The sequence below is a fragment of the Sparus aurata genome, chromosome 6, assembly GCF_900880675.1.
Source record: "Sparus aurata chromosome 6, fSpaAur1.1, whole genome shotgun sequence".
NCBI lineage: Eukaryota > Metazoa > Chordata > Actinopteri > Spariformes > Sparidae > Sparus > Sparus aurata.
In genome coordinates, this window is record NC_044192.1 from 39,185,384 (window position 1) to 39,201,080 (window position 15,697).

Below are 15,697 nucleotides of genomic sequence, written 5' to 3' on the forward strand. Positions count from 1 at the left end.
ACAAAATGCCAAACTACATCATATAAACACAAGTTGTGAAAGACCAAAAAAGCAAATAACAAACTACCTTTACAATTTTGAAAACTTACTGTATGTCCTGCATGAATAAATGTACTGCAAATAAAGACAATACAGACAACAGAAACATTCGGCAAGTCAAAAGGTTTCTAACGGAATGATCCAACTAGTATTAAGCCAAAGATAAACCCTACATTGAACATCTTAAGGTCTTATTTATCATCAGTGATAAATGTTTCATGTCAGTAAATTAACCCCACCACTGTATTCCCAGATCAGATGAGATATCTTATCCCTCCATTGTGTTCTGAGCCTGACTCAGGGTTTCCTGGATGTGACTGTTTTTTAAAAAAATGGGATCCACCATCCAGGTCTGCCTGTCCACAGACACAGCCCTAACCTTCATGTGACATGAGAGAAACATTCTGGAAATAAATGGTAACAGCTGTGATGTGGTTTCAGCTAAACTGACGAAAAACATGCAATCAAACAGAAAGCTGCAGCTCATTTTTTCCTTTCATCACATTTTAAATATGTGTCCATTCTGAAGTATGTGTTTGAAGAAAAAATCAAAAATATTTTCGAATGTGCTTAATATGGTCATGACCTGAGGCAGAAAATAAGCGCATCTTCACAGTCAATCTCCCTGCAGGGGATTTCAATGTAAGTTTAATCATGATGCTACGGACACCTGCCGTCAGATCCATTTTCACAACAGTGGAACATATAATATTACAACTACTCCATGATTGGATTGCTAGTCAGGATTGTGACGGGTAAATAACATCAAGTACAAAAGTAACACATTCTATGCTGATGAAGTAACAAAAATGACAAATCTTGACTGGTCAGAGAACTGGGTCAATTATCAATTAAAAATGTCCTGCTCTGACAAGCCCCCCTTCCTGCCAATGTCTAATACCCATGTCAGAACCATGGGTATTAGCACTTTTCATGTCTTGGATTATGATTCATTTCTTGAGAAGCTGTTGTTTGTTTAACATTACCAGTATAAGAGCACATATGGGCCTGTCTGCTGTCACTCTGAATGTCAAATTGTGAGGGTTGACACATATTTAGAAATGATGAGGGCACAGTGAAATAATCTGCTTACTCTAGCTGATATTAGAGGGCATCTTGAGACACTGTAAATGCATGTCATAACCCCAATTAGAATGACATCTTACCTTCGGATTATTGTCTAAGCCAAACATGTTTAAGAAACCCAAATTACTTTGAGGCAGATGCAAAGTGCCTTCACTAAGCCTGTGTTCCATCTCCTAAATTTAACCTTGAATCTTATGAGGCAGGATCAGATCCTGTATTCTGTCCAGTTGGCTGGAACCAGACAAACACACCTTGCTATTCTTCAGATTTGGCAGGGATGTGTGAAATGAAACATGCTTAAAGGACTTAATGTGTTGATGTGATTTGAAAAGTAATCTCTTTACAGTCAACTATTATGGTGCTGGGATACTTGATGGGGTTCTTCCATTCTACATCATGGCCCACTGAAAGATTTAAAGACTTTAATCTTGTCAACCAGCATAAAAATAATGTGTCCTGGTGGGTCACAAAAACATCATAAAATGTCTTTCTAGTCTTGGAAATGTAAATGGATTATATAGAGAGGGGTGAAAATTGTTTTTCAAGCACTTTGTTGTTGTTGCAGCTGTTTCTTTTTGCTCTTCTTTCTTTCTTGTTTACGCCTTTGTTGCTTTTGATTTTATTGACTTTTCAGAATTTCTAAAGGAATTCTACAAAATTGATGTACGAACTGATTTGTGAAATCAGTAATCTCACCCTGATGTCAAATGTGTGTACAATTTGTAAAATTAAATTAAGTGCTTTCCTGTAACAGAGACAATGTGAACTCTATTTCAAAACCGCAAACTTTCCAAAGGCATTTCTGAAACTAATTTATGGAGGAACGACATTATAGGAAAGGTCCTATCTATGTAGTGAGCCACCTCATTGTGAGTATGTATGGGAGACAGGTTGTAATCCTCACCAGACAAAACAGATAAACACATAAAGTCAGCAACGGGAGGAGGGGCTGACTAACAAAGCAAAGATTAAGGGGAGTCCATCCTGACCTTCTTTTAAGAGGATGACCCCCCCAAACCCAACACACACACACACACACACACACACACACACACACAATAATAAACCCAACTAGGAAATAAAGTCATCTGATTTGTGCAGCATATCTTTCATTTTTTTATTGAGTTCATGACTGACTTTTCATGTTTTCTGTGTTTTCTTTTCCAATTAATTTGATCCTTATCTCATACTCGAGTGAGTCAGGTTTTATTTAATGCTAGTTTGAGCCCTCTTTTAAAACCATTTTTTACTCTGCCAAGGAGGATCCGTTTCATTGAACAGATTTCCCAAAACTGTGGATGGAGGATGGACTGAAGAATAGAATATAATGTGGATCCAGTTAAAGGGACAGATCCAGGAATGTTTTAATGTCCGTAAACTTCTACAGGAGTAATGCATGGATCTTGATGAAACCAGGCGTATGGATGTCAACCAGCCTGACTGAGTTAATAGTAAGAGTTAGGCCTTGGCAGAAGTATGCGCCCATCTGAGTGCCATTCTTGTGTCATTTTACCCTTAACTTTTATTGGCATGTTTTTAACTTTTACTTTGATCAAGAAGTTGGATTTTTGCTTTTGTTTTCATTTTCCTGTGCACACAGGTAGCTCATGCAGTACAGTGAACTACTTCAATTGGATTGCTTTGTATAAATAAATACAATTGAATCAATTAAGTAGAAGACTGTTCCTATATAATAGCTGTTCTTGTGGTCTCCACGAGGTACCTCTGCAGCTGCTGTGGCTCCAAAGTGTAGTTATGAAGTGCTGCATGGGTACATGTAAAGGCTATACCATAACCCCTTAATGCATAACTTGTTGTCCCTATTTAGAGAGAGGTTATGACCTTCATGTTTATGTCTGTTTATATGGAAGAAACAATTTTTTGTGGCCCTTGCAGTATTCTACCTCTATGAAAATCTTCCAATTGTGTGAAATGTTATATAAATCTAATTTGAATACTGTTACAGTGTGATGACAACATAAGGACATAATTTATCCTCTCTATTTTGGTTTTGTAGAATCTGGGATACATGCAGGTTTCATGGCATGTGACTGTAAATTACCCCTAATGAATGATTAAAAAAAGACAGATAGAAACACAGCTCTGCTATTACACCTAGAGGCAAAGGACCAAATGAGAGAGAAGTAATGAAAAAGGGTGAAGTGACAAGAAAAGCACAACAGAGCTGCAGAGAGCAGCTAGAGACACCTTCATCGGCCTCGGTGACGCCGTGGGGAGAACTGATATGGAATGACAACAAAGAGAAGCCAGGGTGAGACAAATCCCAGCAGAAAGGCTCTTGTGGAGGAAAAAAAGGATACATGGCAAAGCAGCAGGTCAAGATGCAGCATCAAACAGCAAACATCGACCACTGGACACCTCTCTGTCACCCTCCATCAGGACAACCGAGAGGAAGACGATAGGAGACGGATTACACCTCAAGGCCTTGGTTCATCACAATGGCATGGACAGATAGATGAAACTGTATACAAGCCTACACTGTTCAGTCTGCAGAGAGTCAACCATGAACACGCACGGTCAGGATGCAGAGGTGACAGTTACATCAGTTGCAGAGTGTTACACAACTTGGATGAGGTCCCTGTTCTCAACTGTTTTTACCGGTTTTTGTTTTAGGTCATCAACCCTTCAGCCCTCATTAAAATAAATACATTTGCAGATAATTCATTAAGCTATTTAATAATCATTCAATTGTCTGATAATCATGTAAATAATAATGCTTGTGAACCTGGGAGCTGTGTTCTTGGTAGCAGCAGATCCCACTGCCCTGTGGGCCCAACACTTGCAGGGATAGGCAGTGGGGTTGGATGCACTGTTTAGTGGCAGGCAAAGGCAGAGACCTCTGCATGCTGACTCCATTCATCATAGGCTGGTTCTACGGTTATGGAATGTCATCTCTCTGGCAGGTAAGGGACCATAGCTAGAGTAGCGATGGAGCAGTAGATAGATCTTAACCAAATCTATGTGAATCAACACCTGGAAGAGAGATGGACTCCTTTTCTGGAGTTTCCCAGGCTGCGAGTGTTTGGCAGTGTAGGAATACTCATGAACCCCTAGCCGAATGCTGCTGACTTTCAGGAGTCATGTGGGAGGTTGCAGGAGTATAGGGTATTCGGGCAGTTTCTATGGGCCATCCAGTCCTTATATAATGGGAATGAGAGCTGTGTCCATATATTCAGCAGGAAATGAAACATGTTTTCAGTTGGTTCGACTAGGGCTGCTGTTCATCACTGATTCTCTTTGTGATGCCCCAGGAGGAGCTTTAAGATGCTGCTGAGGAGAGGGACTACTGGGCTGCTGGGACGAATGCATGGATGGATGGACAGACAGATGGACAGACAGACAAAAGACAAATGGATGGACAGGTAGACGCTGTGTTACCAGATGTAAGCAATTAAATTGGTGAGCGTGTTATCACAACAGTCAGAGTTAATGGCCATACTCCAAAGATAAGATCCAATGGAAATGATCTTTTAAGTAATGATTTTAAGACACAAATAAAATAAAAGGAAGTCAGGTAAACAAATTAAAGGAAACACAACACACCAATGAATAATATAATTTTGGATTATTTGAAAGGAGGAGACTGCTGTCTGTCTGAGCAAATTCCAAGTCCAACAAATAGAGAAAAGGGCAAAGATGACTTTTTAAAGATATCTCGGAAAGACTTCACTTTGGTTAAGATTCAGAGAAGAAAACACGTTTGTTTGATCCTGATCACTTGGAAATCAAAGATTACCCCCATAATCTACCAGATTCCTGCTGAGGCAGTATTCTTACAGCATAGTAAGCGTAGCGTACAGCATAGGTGTGTCCCCAGAAAACGATCTTGCTCACGGGGTTAACCAGCTAGACCAGGATATATCCCCTATCTAGATCATTTTAAATTCTAGATGGAGGAAATCTAGGATCTATCAACTAATAAACTGATTGTGATATGCCTGAGAGAATGAAGGAGTAGGACACTGTGCTGTGGATTGTTAGAAGATCTGACTGCATATTTCAAAGTTCAGTTTTATGAACTGTGGCTCAGTTTGGTCCGAGCAGCCGCTGGCTGGCAAAAAATCTAAACACAGGACTTTGAACCCAAGCAAATATCCAATATGTCAATCAGAATCTTTCCTCAAAACACACACTGGTGGTTTGTGACGAGTGTCAACACATAGGCACACATTGTTTTCCATATAGACAACGACACATTCTAGTGACTGTAATATGACTACTTCCTCTCTCTGTATGATGTGTCCATGGTGAGATATGGGTGGTAACAGATTGGGCTATTCTTAAAATGTGCCCACTATGTCATTTCAGAGAGTAATTCACAATTCACTAACCTGAGAGTTTTAATGCTACTTTTAAAAGTAGCTAATGAGACAACCTGTTTGTAAGTCCTGAAAAAGAAAATAAGTACAGAATCTGTGGTAGGGGGCTGCCTGTAAACATGCACCTAAGCCATCTTACAAAGTGATCTTTTGTGTCCTTTTTTCAATTGATTAACTTTTGTTTGCTGACTCAGACAGACAGAGAGCTGCTTAGGATAATCTCTCCTCAAGATCACCACAAAGTGCACTCAAATGCCATGATACAAAAAAGTAAACGGCGAGGAGCAGAGAGGAGAAACACGCCCGCTGTGTGCTGTGGCTCAATATGCAACTCATCCTGCTGCAGGGATTGTTTTCACACATTTTTGGGAGAAATCCTCCAGTTTAACCCAAGAAGAGGCTCAGCAGAGAGGCTTAGAGATTTACTGATTGTTTTGGTGTTACTTGACCTCATCTCACGTAATGGAGGCAAACAGTGTCATGGGACTGTTTTGCAAGTTGATTACAGCTTGAGTTGATTACAGTTTGTCAGCTATGGAGAAGGACACTGAAGCAACCGTACAGCCAGCAGTCACTAAGTGACTCTCAAAGACACAATAAGACATGAACCTGCCTGAGATATTGGCAGCAGGGCAGACAATAAATACAAGATTAATGTACTAATTAGTTAGAAGTTGAGGCAGATTTAAGTATGTCAAACTTGCCAGACGCACCTTCAGGCTCGACAGAACAAACCCAGTTTTATTTTACCTTGTAGCTGAGATCCCAAAGATACCAACTATCTAAGAATACGTTTATAAATCATGTAAACAAGATCTGAAATTTTTTCATTTGGTTAATATTCTCAAACCAATAAATTCACATCACCTTTACTTTTGAATATTCATCTCTACTGTTAATGTGGAATAAATGCTGACTTAATTGTGGGAAAAGTTGAAATATAGGGTCTAAAATGTCAGACAATTTCCCAATGACCCATACCCACTTCTATGTTACAACACATTAGCCCAAGACCACTTCCCATGATAATTGCTGGGGTGACCCTGTAAGATCTGGTTAAAAAAGAAAATCTCATTAAATATCATCAGTAATGTCACACACAGTTTGGCAAATCAAATCCTTTCAGGAAGCAAATTATGTAAAAAGAATATTGAGTTGTAAAAACTGTCTGAAAATGACTAAAGTACAAGGCGCTCTAAATATTTTGCATTCTATCCAGATTAAAGCTCACATGTAAGCGGAGAAGATTTCTGGCAGTTATCACATGACTTTAATCATTTGACTTTGGTTCACTCAACTGATGGGAATGACCTGGATTTTTTTTTTCTGCTCCTCAGAGCGATCATAAGTGGAGTGAATTAAACTTTGTCATTATTTATCCTTGAGTGGGAGTTGCTGTGGTTTACTTACATCAAATAATCTCTCTATGTACACCTCCTCATTGACCTTCTCCCGCAACATGTCCTGGGAATGGCGAACAAATGTCACATAACCATCAGCAACGTCCATCCCCGGCTTCTGCAAGGAAGAAAGAAAGAGAGAGAAAGAAGAAATAAAGGGTAAAAAAAATTGCTGAACCAACTGGTGGAGTGTAATTGAAATTAAATCTGCAAAAAGAATTAGACAAAAATACAAATATTCCTTCTGAAGCGTATAGTATATATAGCGTATACTCATACGGAAGCGTATAGAATAAAAATAAAATAACTATGGCAAACTAGAGAAGGGAAGTTCTAAAGAACTTGTGAATGCTGCTGTTGAGAAGTTGATGCCAAATGTGCATTGCTAGCTGTGAAAACTTTGAATAATGCCAAGGATATATGAAACATGGGAAATAATTTAGAGTTTGTTTAAAAGCTTGGGCCAAACTGAATTGGTGGCTTTAATTTCTATTAGTAAGTATTATTAATATTTGTCATATCTGAAGTGTATGAAGCATCCTGAAGTTGGATGAAAATGAAGGATTCTAAATATTCTATAAGCTTGGAGCCAAACTGCAATGGTGGCTTGAAATTGTGTCAAGAAGCAGCTGATGGAGTCTGAAGAGATGTTACAGTGAGAATGTATCAAAATGAGAATGAATGGGACTGAAAAGTTGAATAAATCTCAACATTTAATTATTTATAATGAGTTTATGGCTTGAATGAATAAAAAGATAATAGTTAAATATTGAAAAATGTTGGAAATTATGCCGGCCTGTGTGTATGTATATGGTCATGTGTGCATGCTTACGTGTGCATATTTGTCTTAATTTGTGTGTTTTTGTGTGTATTGAACTGCAATCATTGATAAATGTGTCACTCTGTGTTGGCCAAATTGTAATCGGTTGCCCTGGTGATGGTAACTCACAATATCTTCTCCCTAAAAAACAGTAATGGCTACAGTATCACTTAAATATTGATATGCTAGAAACAATGAGAAATTTGTGAAATTTTCGTGTGTGTTTGGTCAAAAATGTGGCTAATGGAGCAAGCTAAGAAAAGTGGATGTGTTTTCCTGCCTCTAGATATCTTGCCTCCCATTTGAATCGGACTTAATGCGGCAGTTGGTCAGTGTTCTGTCATGTAAACGCCCACTGAGCCAAACATACTAGAACCACTGTTGCAACCAGCACAAGTTTTCCTGCAAGCTGATGTTGTAATTGTTCTGCTGGAGTGAACATTTTAAGAATGAGAGCAAGTTGAAGACAAGGGTTATGAATTTTTTATGGCTACTCCCTGATGTGTCAATTGAGGCCTCCAGTCTGGCTGTCAACATTTCACCCTATTTATGTACTATAGTGTCATTGGGCCCACTTAGTTACATAGAAAAACACCTCCTGAACTCCTGCTTGTCTTGGAAAAAAAACTTATTGGCTGTGGCCTAAATGTTTATACCCTGAGCAGCAGGAAACATTGCTGAACTCAAAGATGTCTTTCTTATTTCTGCAGAGTATAGAATGAAGGAGACAAAACTGGTACCATCCACTGTCCTCCAGAAATCTAACATTGTGGCTTGTGGGGCTGGAGTCGCTCTAGGGCTTCTACAACCAAAAGTGTAAGACCTGCATCTGAAATAAGACAATCAGCTGAAGGATAACATTTCTATGTATATACATTGTCTATTTGAAAAAGCTGGAAAGACTGAAAAGTACAAGACTGGCAGTGCTTAAGAAGCTGAACATTTTGATTATCGAACGGTTTCTCTAGCAGAACAAATGCTGAAGTAGTAGCACAGTAAGAATTAATAGGTATTTTGCCTTCAGCATTCACAACCATTCAGTTAAACCACTATCTTCAGAGTGGAGATACTGCTCGTTTGTGCAAGCAGTTAGTGGTCAGGCAGTCAGTCAGTACAAACTCAACCCTCAGAATTTTATTTTGAATGCTAGTCCCCAAGTTTCAAAATATGCAAAAATGTTGCTGTTTTTCTCAAAAGTGTGAAATTGGTCCTTTGGATATCATTAGATGATACCACACATGGTTCATAAAGCTTAAAGCTTAAACTGGGGCTCATGAACATGCTCTGCAGTTTTCATATTAATCTGACCATTAGGTAATGAGCTAATGCATGCCAGAGGAAAAGGTCTTCGGAAACATTAGGATTCACTCTGGACACGTCAGCCTGTTGGTCCATACTATACATCTAGACAATTACTGAATAAATTGCCATTTATGGTAAGTCAGTAAGTAAGTAAATAAGTTTTTATTTATATAGCACTTTTTTTAAAACAAAGTTTGCAAAGTGCTGTACAGGGTACAGTAAACATAAAACATAAATAAAAACAATCATAAAAATAAACTAAATAAGATAAAATAAAATAAACATACAGATATATGCAGAGAATAATTACGGTTATATTGCAGGGAATGCGGCACACTGTGGGTAGAGGGTAGACTGTTTCAGAGGGACGGGGTCCTGACGGCAAAAGCACAGTCACCCTTAGATTTGAGGAGGGAGCGGGGTATAAATAGGGGGCCTAGGTTGGAAGATCTGAGTGGTCTAGAGGTGGAGTAAGGGTGTAAGAGTTCAGAAATGTAGGGAGGGGCAAGACCATGTAGGGCCTTGTATGTGATGAGTAGTGTCTTGAAGTCTTTTCTGTACTTTACTGCGAGCCAATGAAGGGATGCAAGAATTGGTGTGATGTGGATCTGCAATTGGTTTTGGTTAGTAGTCTGGCTACAGCGGTTTGTACGAGTTGCAGGCGAGACAGGGCTGTATGGTTGAGACAGGTGAAGAGAGAATTGCAGTAGTCAAGGTGAGAGATCGAAAATCAGGGTGTGGATTAGAAGTTCAAGATGTCTGGTTGATAGCATCGCTTTGATTTTTAAGATGTTCTGGAGTTGGAAAAAGCAGGATTGTGTACGTTTGTTTATGTTAACGTTTATGGTGCCCTGAGGATGAGTTCCACTGACTGAAAGTATTGGCTTAGTAATATACTTCTAATTACTGTTTAACTAGCTGATGAATTGCAATAGTAAACTTTTTTATTGTTTTTGTCATTCACTTGTCATTGTTGTCATTCACACTCACACTCACAAACACATATACTGCCATGCAAGGTTCTGGCCTGCCCCATCAGCAGTAATTCAGTAATTCTTGTTCAAGGATGTTTCATTAGATTAGACATCAAGAGTTGGGACTGAACTATCAAACTGACATTTGGTGTCTGATTTTGGTTCAGACATTCATCAGGATGAATTGTAAAAACTTAGGTGACCCTGACTCTTCACCTAGCACCATCATCAGGTCAAATTCCTGCAAAGCTGAAGACAACTAGCTATATTATACCTAGTGTTTGGTTCTAGTATGGCGATGTTGGCATGCACACCTGCAAGATTAAGACGGTGACTTTGGAGAATACATTTTACATTTCATTGTGAGCATGTTAGTATGCTGATGGTAGCAATTATTTTCAAGCTATTGTTTTTTGTCGAAGAGGTCATACAGCTTCACAGAGCTACCAGCATGGCTGTAGGCTCTTAATCTTGTAAGGCACATTAGGTGACAAATATACAAGTATATACATAAATTAAATAGAAGGCAATCCCATCAACATTCTAACTGAGCTGCTTCTCTCCAACTTTCAATTACTATTTGGAGAAGAGGAATGATTGCATATCGAAAGAAGTGTTTCATTTAAATGGATGCAGACTTAGGACATCAAGGCAACAGGGCAGTTGTGTTGTTCAGTCAGCTCTTATCAAAGACTTGAGCTTGGCTGGAAGCCAGCCCTAACAGTCTGGGCTTGTGCAAAGTGAACAGAGATACTGGAGGCACTGGTTTTGGTGGGGAGAGCAGATTGTTGAAGGTCTGTCATTCTGACATCTAAAATGTTCAATTAGGACTATGCATTTGTGAATACCTTAATTTTCTTTTTTCTTACACTGACATCTCTTACCATTTTCAAAGATAACACACTCTTTAAACTTTGTGCTCACAGATTCTCTCCAAAATTCAACTTTCAACTTGAATTCTAAGTCCAAAATAACTCATTGTTAACTGCTACTAAACTTAGTTAACACATCTGCAATAACACTTAGAAGTGTAAATGAGTGTCTTTTTTACCAGGGAAACTCTAATTTTGTACATTAAGGACACAATTAGCATGCTGGGCTGGAAACTGTGACCCCTGCCAGCAAACACAGTGCCTCGTCACATTCACTGACAAGGCATTAATGTGAAATTTGGCATGCTGCTACGGCCAAAGTGTTGGCAGCTAATACAGATCTGATGCGCACACACACATGCACATATACATATACACACACACACACACATCACTGCCACCCTAACAGCAGAATGGGCATGTGTTGTACAACATGGACTCACAATGTGTATTCCACTGAGAAGGAGGCACGAGGCACGGCTGCCTGGCCACATACATATGAATGGACATTTGAGGGAGGAAACACAGGAAGATTTGATGTGAAAATACGACAACTAATACCATCTGGATTATGATTCTACATGTGAAAGCAAGGCCAAATATTTGTAAATGCACAAGAAACACACAAACACACTCACACATCACTAGGGAATCGAATGCTTTCCTTTTGATCATTAAAACCACCATAAACGTTTCATTAGTGTGGAGTAAAAAAATCACTATCTAATACTTAACATGCAGTTTGTGGTTACCAGACTAGCTTTACATAACACTAAGTGAATCTAAATTATATTAGCAATTAAATTCACCAATGTACAAGACCAACGGTTTATATTATTGCAACTGTCTGCTCAAAATTACTATGACAAAAAAACAATTTGCCTGAGCAGATGCCTGTATCGTGCATCTATCTGTATCTCAATTGCCAGTATACAGTATATGAAGTTCCTATAATAGAAACTGTACTCTGTGTACACTGGGCATTATATTTACACAAAAAAAAATTCAGAGTTTTTCAACAATTTATATTGTGTTTATCTTTCACGTTGAACAAATCCATTTTCTTTCTAATCAAACATGCATTTTTTTTTTAGAATATCTCAAAACCTACATTGTTTACTTCCATGTTTACATTGGTTAGCAGTCTACATTTCTGCTTGTTACTGATCTGAATCCAAATGTACACAATCATCCATTTTCTGCCCACTCAACAGATTATTTTTTTCCAATTTACTGACCCCCACCCTCCGATCCCTGGAGGCTATACTGCCCTTTGAATTAGTTTTTTAGACATCGCTGATGGCGCTCAGGATTTAGCAGAAGGCTGCTGGATGTTTTACTCCAGAAACTGGACTGTGTGTGTGTGCACTTATGGATATGTACAACACTAGGATTAATCAACTTTAGATTCTGACTGTTCCTGTTGGTGCTGGGAGATTTAAATAATCAACGATTTTGCGACGCTTTCTCTTTTAATGGGAAGTTGCTTCACCCTATGTCACCCATCCACAACCCATCCACTATTAATCTGAATGTTAACCTTTATTACCCGTTCCAGCCAAAACAAGTATTAACTGCTGTGCCTGCAGATATAACTGTGATCCATGCATATTTAACAGATGCATTTCTGGGTGAGTTGTTTGCCCAAGACCATCTGATAAAATCTGCCAGGCCATGAGAAATAAACTAAATAGGGACCCTCTCCTAAAATATTGCTCTAAAGACCAGACCACCACCAGTTGCGGGGGTGATTTTCGTGAGTGTCATATTTATTATTTATTCTGAATATCACATTTTGTTGCTATGTGCTAAACCATCCAGTTGTGTTTTTGGTTTATTTGACTTTATTTCTTTGATTTCCTTTAATATTCACTCCTTGAAATTAATAAATGAGGTCAATGTTAATTGTCTGTTTAGGGCTGTCCAGAAAGTGTTACTTTCTCAGTGGCAGCGACTTTCAATTGCTTCTAATGAGGTATGAGCGACTGATCATATATCAGATCAGCTGGGATTCATCACACTTCACCCTGGTAACCAAGAAAATGGAGGAGAAGCTTGTTCTGGCTGTGTCTGTCTATCTTGAGCTAAAACAGACAGAAACTGTGTGGTGAGTGATGTGCTTTCATCACCCTGTGCTTTATACGCTCGTTATTATCTGTGTGGGTCAAACCTCTGTTACCATAGCAGGCAGATGTCAATCAAAACCAACGTGCACCTTTTTTTCTCTCAGCACACAAGTGCTTCTTCCCACCGCTCCCAAGTGCACTGCCAAAAAAATGCTATGTGGATACAGGCCCTTAGACAGCTCAAAGCACAGGTGTTTTAGGAGCCTAAACCCAGACACGCACGACATGACATTTCGTCCAGAACATATGTGGCACAGAAAACCAAACAAACATGAATACATTTTGAAGGACAAAGGGTTAATCAATGAGATGATGAAGGCATTTGATGTACACAAATATAAAACAAGAAGTCTCACTTACAGGTACATCCACATACTTTGAGGCAGCTTTCACCTTGACATAAAGGAGAGAGAAATGGGTGAAAAAACAATGAGGACTCAACTTTCAGAACACAGGCTGCTGTGGTGATTCTGTACAGTCTGTAGACTGGTGCCTGCCAAACTGCCAAAAGTGACTTGTGGGGATTTTCAACTGCAAAAGTGCACTCACAAATTGAATAACCTGGCTTTTGTAATTCTGTGGGAAACCAGCTGAGGTGTTAAGAGATTTCGTGCTCCTGGAAAGTTCAATAAAGGTCAACTGTATAAAAACAGTATGAAAGATTAAAATGAAAAACAAAACAATAATCTAAAATACAGTATGATTAAGTCATCGTAAAGTACTTTTAAAAGCATTTTTGTTATGATCGTGATTGAACAAACAGTTCAAGCTTCTAAATGTTTTACTCATTTTAACACAGCATGGTTACTCAAGACATACCAATGACACATTTAGTGAAAAAGAAATGCAGAAGTTAAAGTAAAAACTCTAATCATTAAAGAGAAATCAAAAAATTAAAATCAGTCCCACCAGGAAATTGCAATATTGTGACTGCAACAGTTCATGCAAATTCAACTGACCTTGCTAACTTTCACCAATCACAGCAGTCACTTTTATTGAGCCACATCACCAAATTCACTTCCTTCTTTCTGGTTGAGTTGTTTGGTCACAATGAGCAGCAATATGTCAGGTGAAGAGAAGGTGAGGCCTTTAAACCAAGAACACCATAACTACTGTCCAGCATGGTGCTGGTAGTATTATCATGTGGGGCTGTTCTGCAGCCAGTCGATCTGTTCTAAACAAAGTAAATGGAACAATAAAGAAGGAGGATTATCTCCGAATTCTTCAGAAAACCTAAGGTTATCAGCCAGAAGATTGAGTTTTGGGTTCAGCTGGGTGTTTCAACAGGACAATGAACCCAAACACACATCAGAAGTGGTAAAGGAATGGATCAATCAGGCTAGAATGTAAGTTTGCAAGTCCTGACTTGAATCCCATTGAGAACATGGGGGATGCGCAGAAGATACAAGTCTGTGTCAAGAAGCCAACAAAACGTAGTTAAACTTCACTGATTCTGTCAAGAGGAGGGGTTAAAATTCAGCCAGAGCACAACCAGAAGCTTGTGCATTGATATCAGAAGCCCCTAACTGAGGTGAAAATGGCTAAGAGAGATTTAACCAAATAGAGAAGACCTATTGTGGACAACAGACAAAAAAAATCATCCTGACTGGTGGTTGTATGGAGATCTATTGTTATTCTAATTGTCGAGAGAATCCAGATAAGATAGAATAAACATGCATGGTTAGTGGTAAGGTAAGAGGAGTATAAATCACAAAAGTGAATAGTCTCAAATTAATTTATAATATTGTGTTCAAGCTTTATTCAATAATTAGAAGCTAAATGAAATCAAGAGATGGAGCGCAGGTCCGTTCGAGATAAAAACAATCACACAAAACAAAAAAAACAATATGCAAATTAATTTACTAAATTGTTTTAGAAAAGCCATGAAATCAGGCATTTTAGGTCAGAAATATTCAGCCTACAAAATCCTGGAGGGACTGCAACATGTTTCAGTTCTTCACAACGTTTACAACTTGTATGTATATAAGTGCACTCGCAAAAGTATGGTATGTCAAAATTAAGCTGGAAGGTGTTTTAGAAAGAAAGGGCAGATGGTATGTATAAGTGCAACTTACTGTGAACGATAGGAAGGAAGAGAAGAGTGTTCCCTCATCATATCTGGAGAGCTTGGCTAAGACACTCTCTAAAATGACCACAAACTGAGAAAGAGAACAGAAAAAAGCAGCAATAGAGTTACTTATGTAAATACAGCAGTACCTCAAAGTATAAATAGCTCATTCGGTCCTTGCTTATGATTGTCATTAGGACAGCAGAAACTCTACCCATCACCATTACAGGCTAAAAATGTGTCTTTTCAGACTGTAGCTGTCTTGTTTCTAAATGTTGCACACTGACATGGTTACTGTAAGTCACTTTGGATAAAGGCATCAGCCAATTAAATTTTATGTAAGTTGCAAAACAAAACAGGAAGTTGTAGTCTCTTTATGTTGGACAGGAATACGTGTTATTATAACACAGCAGGGTAAACAGGCTGTTGTTGGGTTGCATACTGTATTACAATATCCTTAGGCTCGTCGAAGGCATCCCACGTCACCGATATCACTAGCCCTTTATACACTGCGTCTCCGCATTATCTCCGGAGAGGTGGTTCGCCAATTCTCCGCTGATGGTGATTCACACAGAGCGAAGCATCTCCGCCTTCACGTGTGTAATTCACACAGAAAGCCGGCGCTGCGGCTCCTAAAGAGGCGTGACGGTATGCGTCACGTTGATGACGT

General features: G+C 38.9%; 1 protein-coding gene across 3 annotated transcripts in view; it reads right to left on the bottom strand.

Moving 5' to 3' along the window:
- LOC115583727 (calcium-dependent secretion activator 1-like) overlaps window positions 1-15,697 on the bottom strand; it is a 53,856-nt gene that overhangs the window by 25,856 nt on the left and 12,303 nt on the right. For 2 of the 3 annotated variants that reach the window (XM_030420875.1, XM_030420873.1), the window contains 3 exons: window positions 15,035-15,118; window positions 13,320-13,358; window positions 6,876-6,983 (listed from right to left, as the gene is read on the bottom strand). In XM_030420875.1, the coding sequence (XP_030276735.1) occupies window positions 6,876-6,983; window positions 13,320-13,358; window positions 15,035-15,118 (231 nt within the window). The remainder of the gene's footprint in view (window positions 1-6,875; window positions 6,984-13,319; window positions 13,359-15,034; window positions 15,119-15,697) is intronic. The other variant, XM_030420874.1, reaches the window with a different exon arrangement.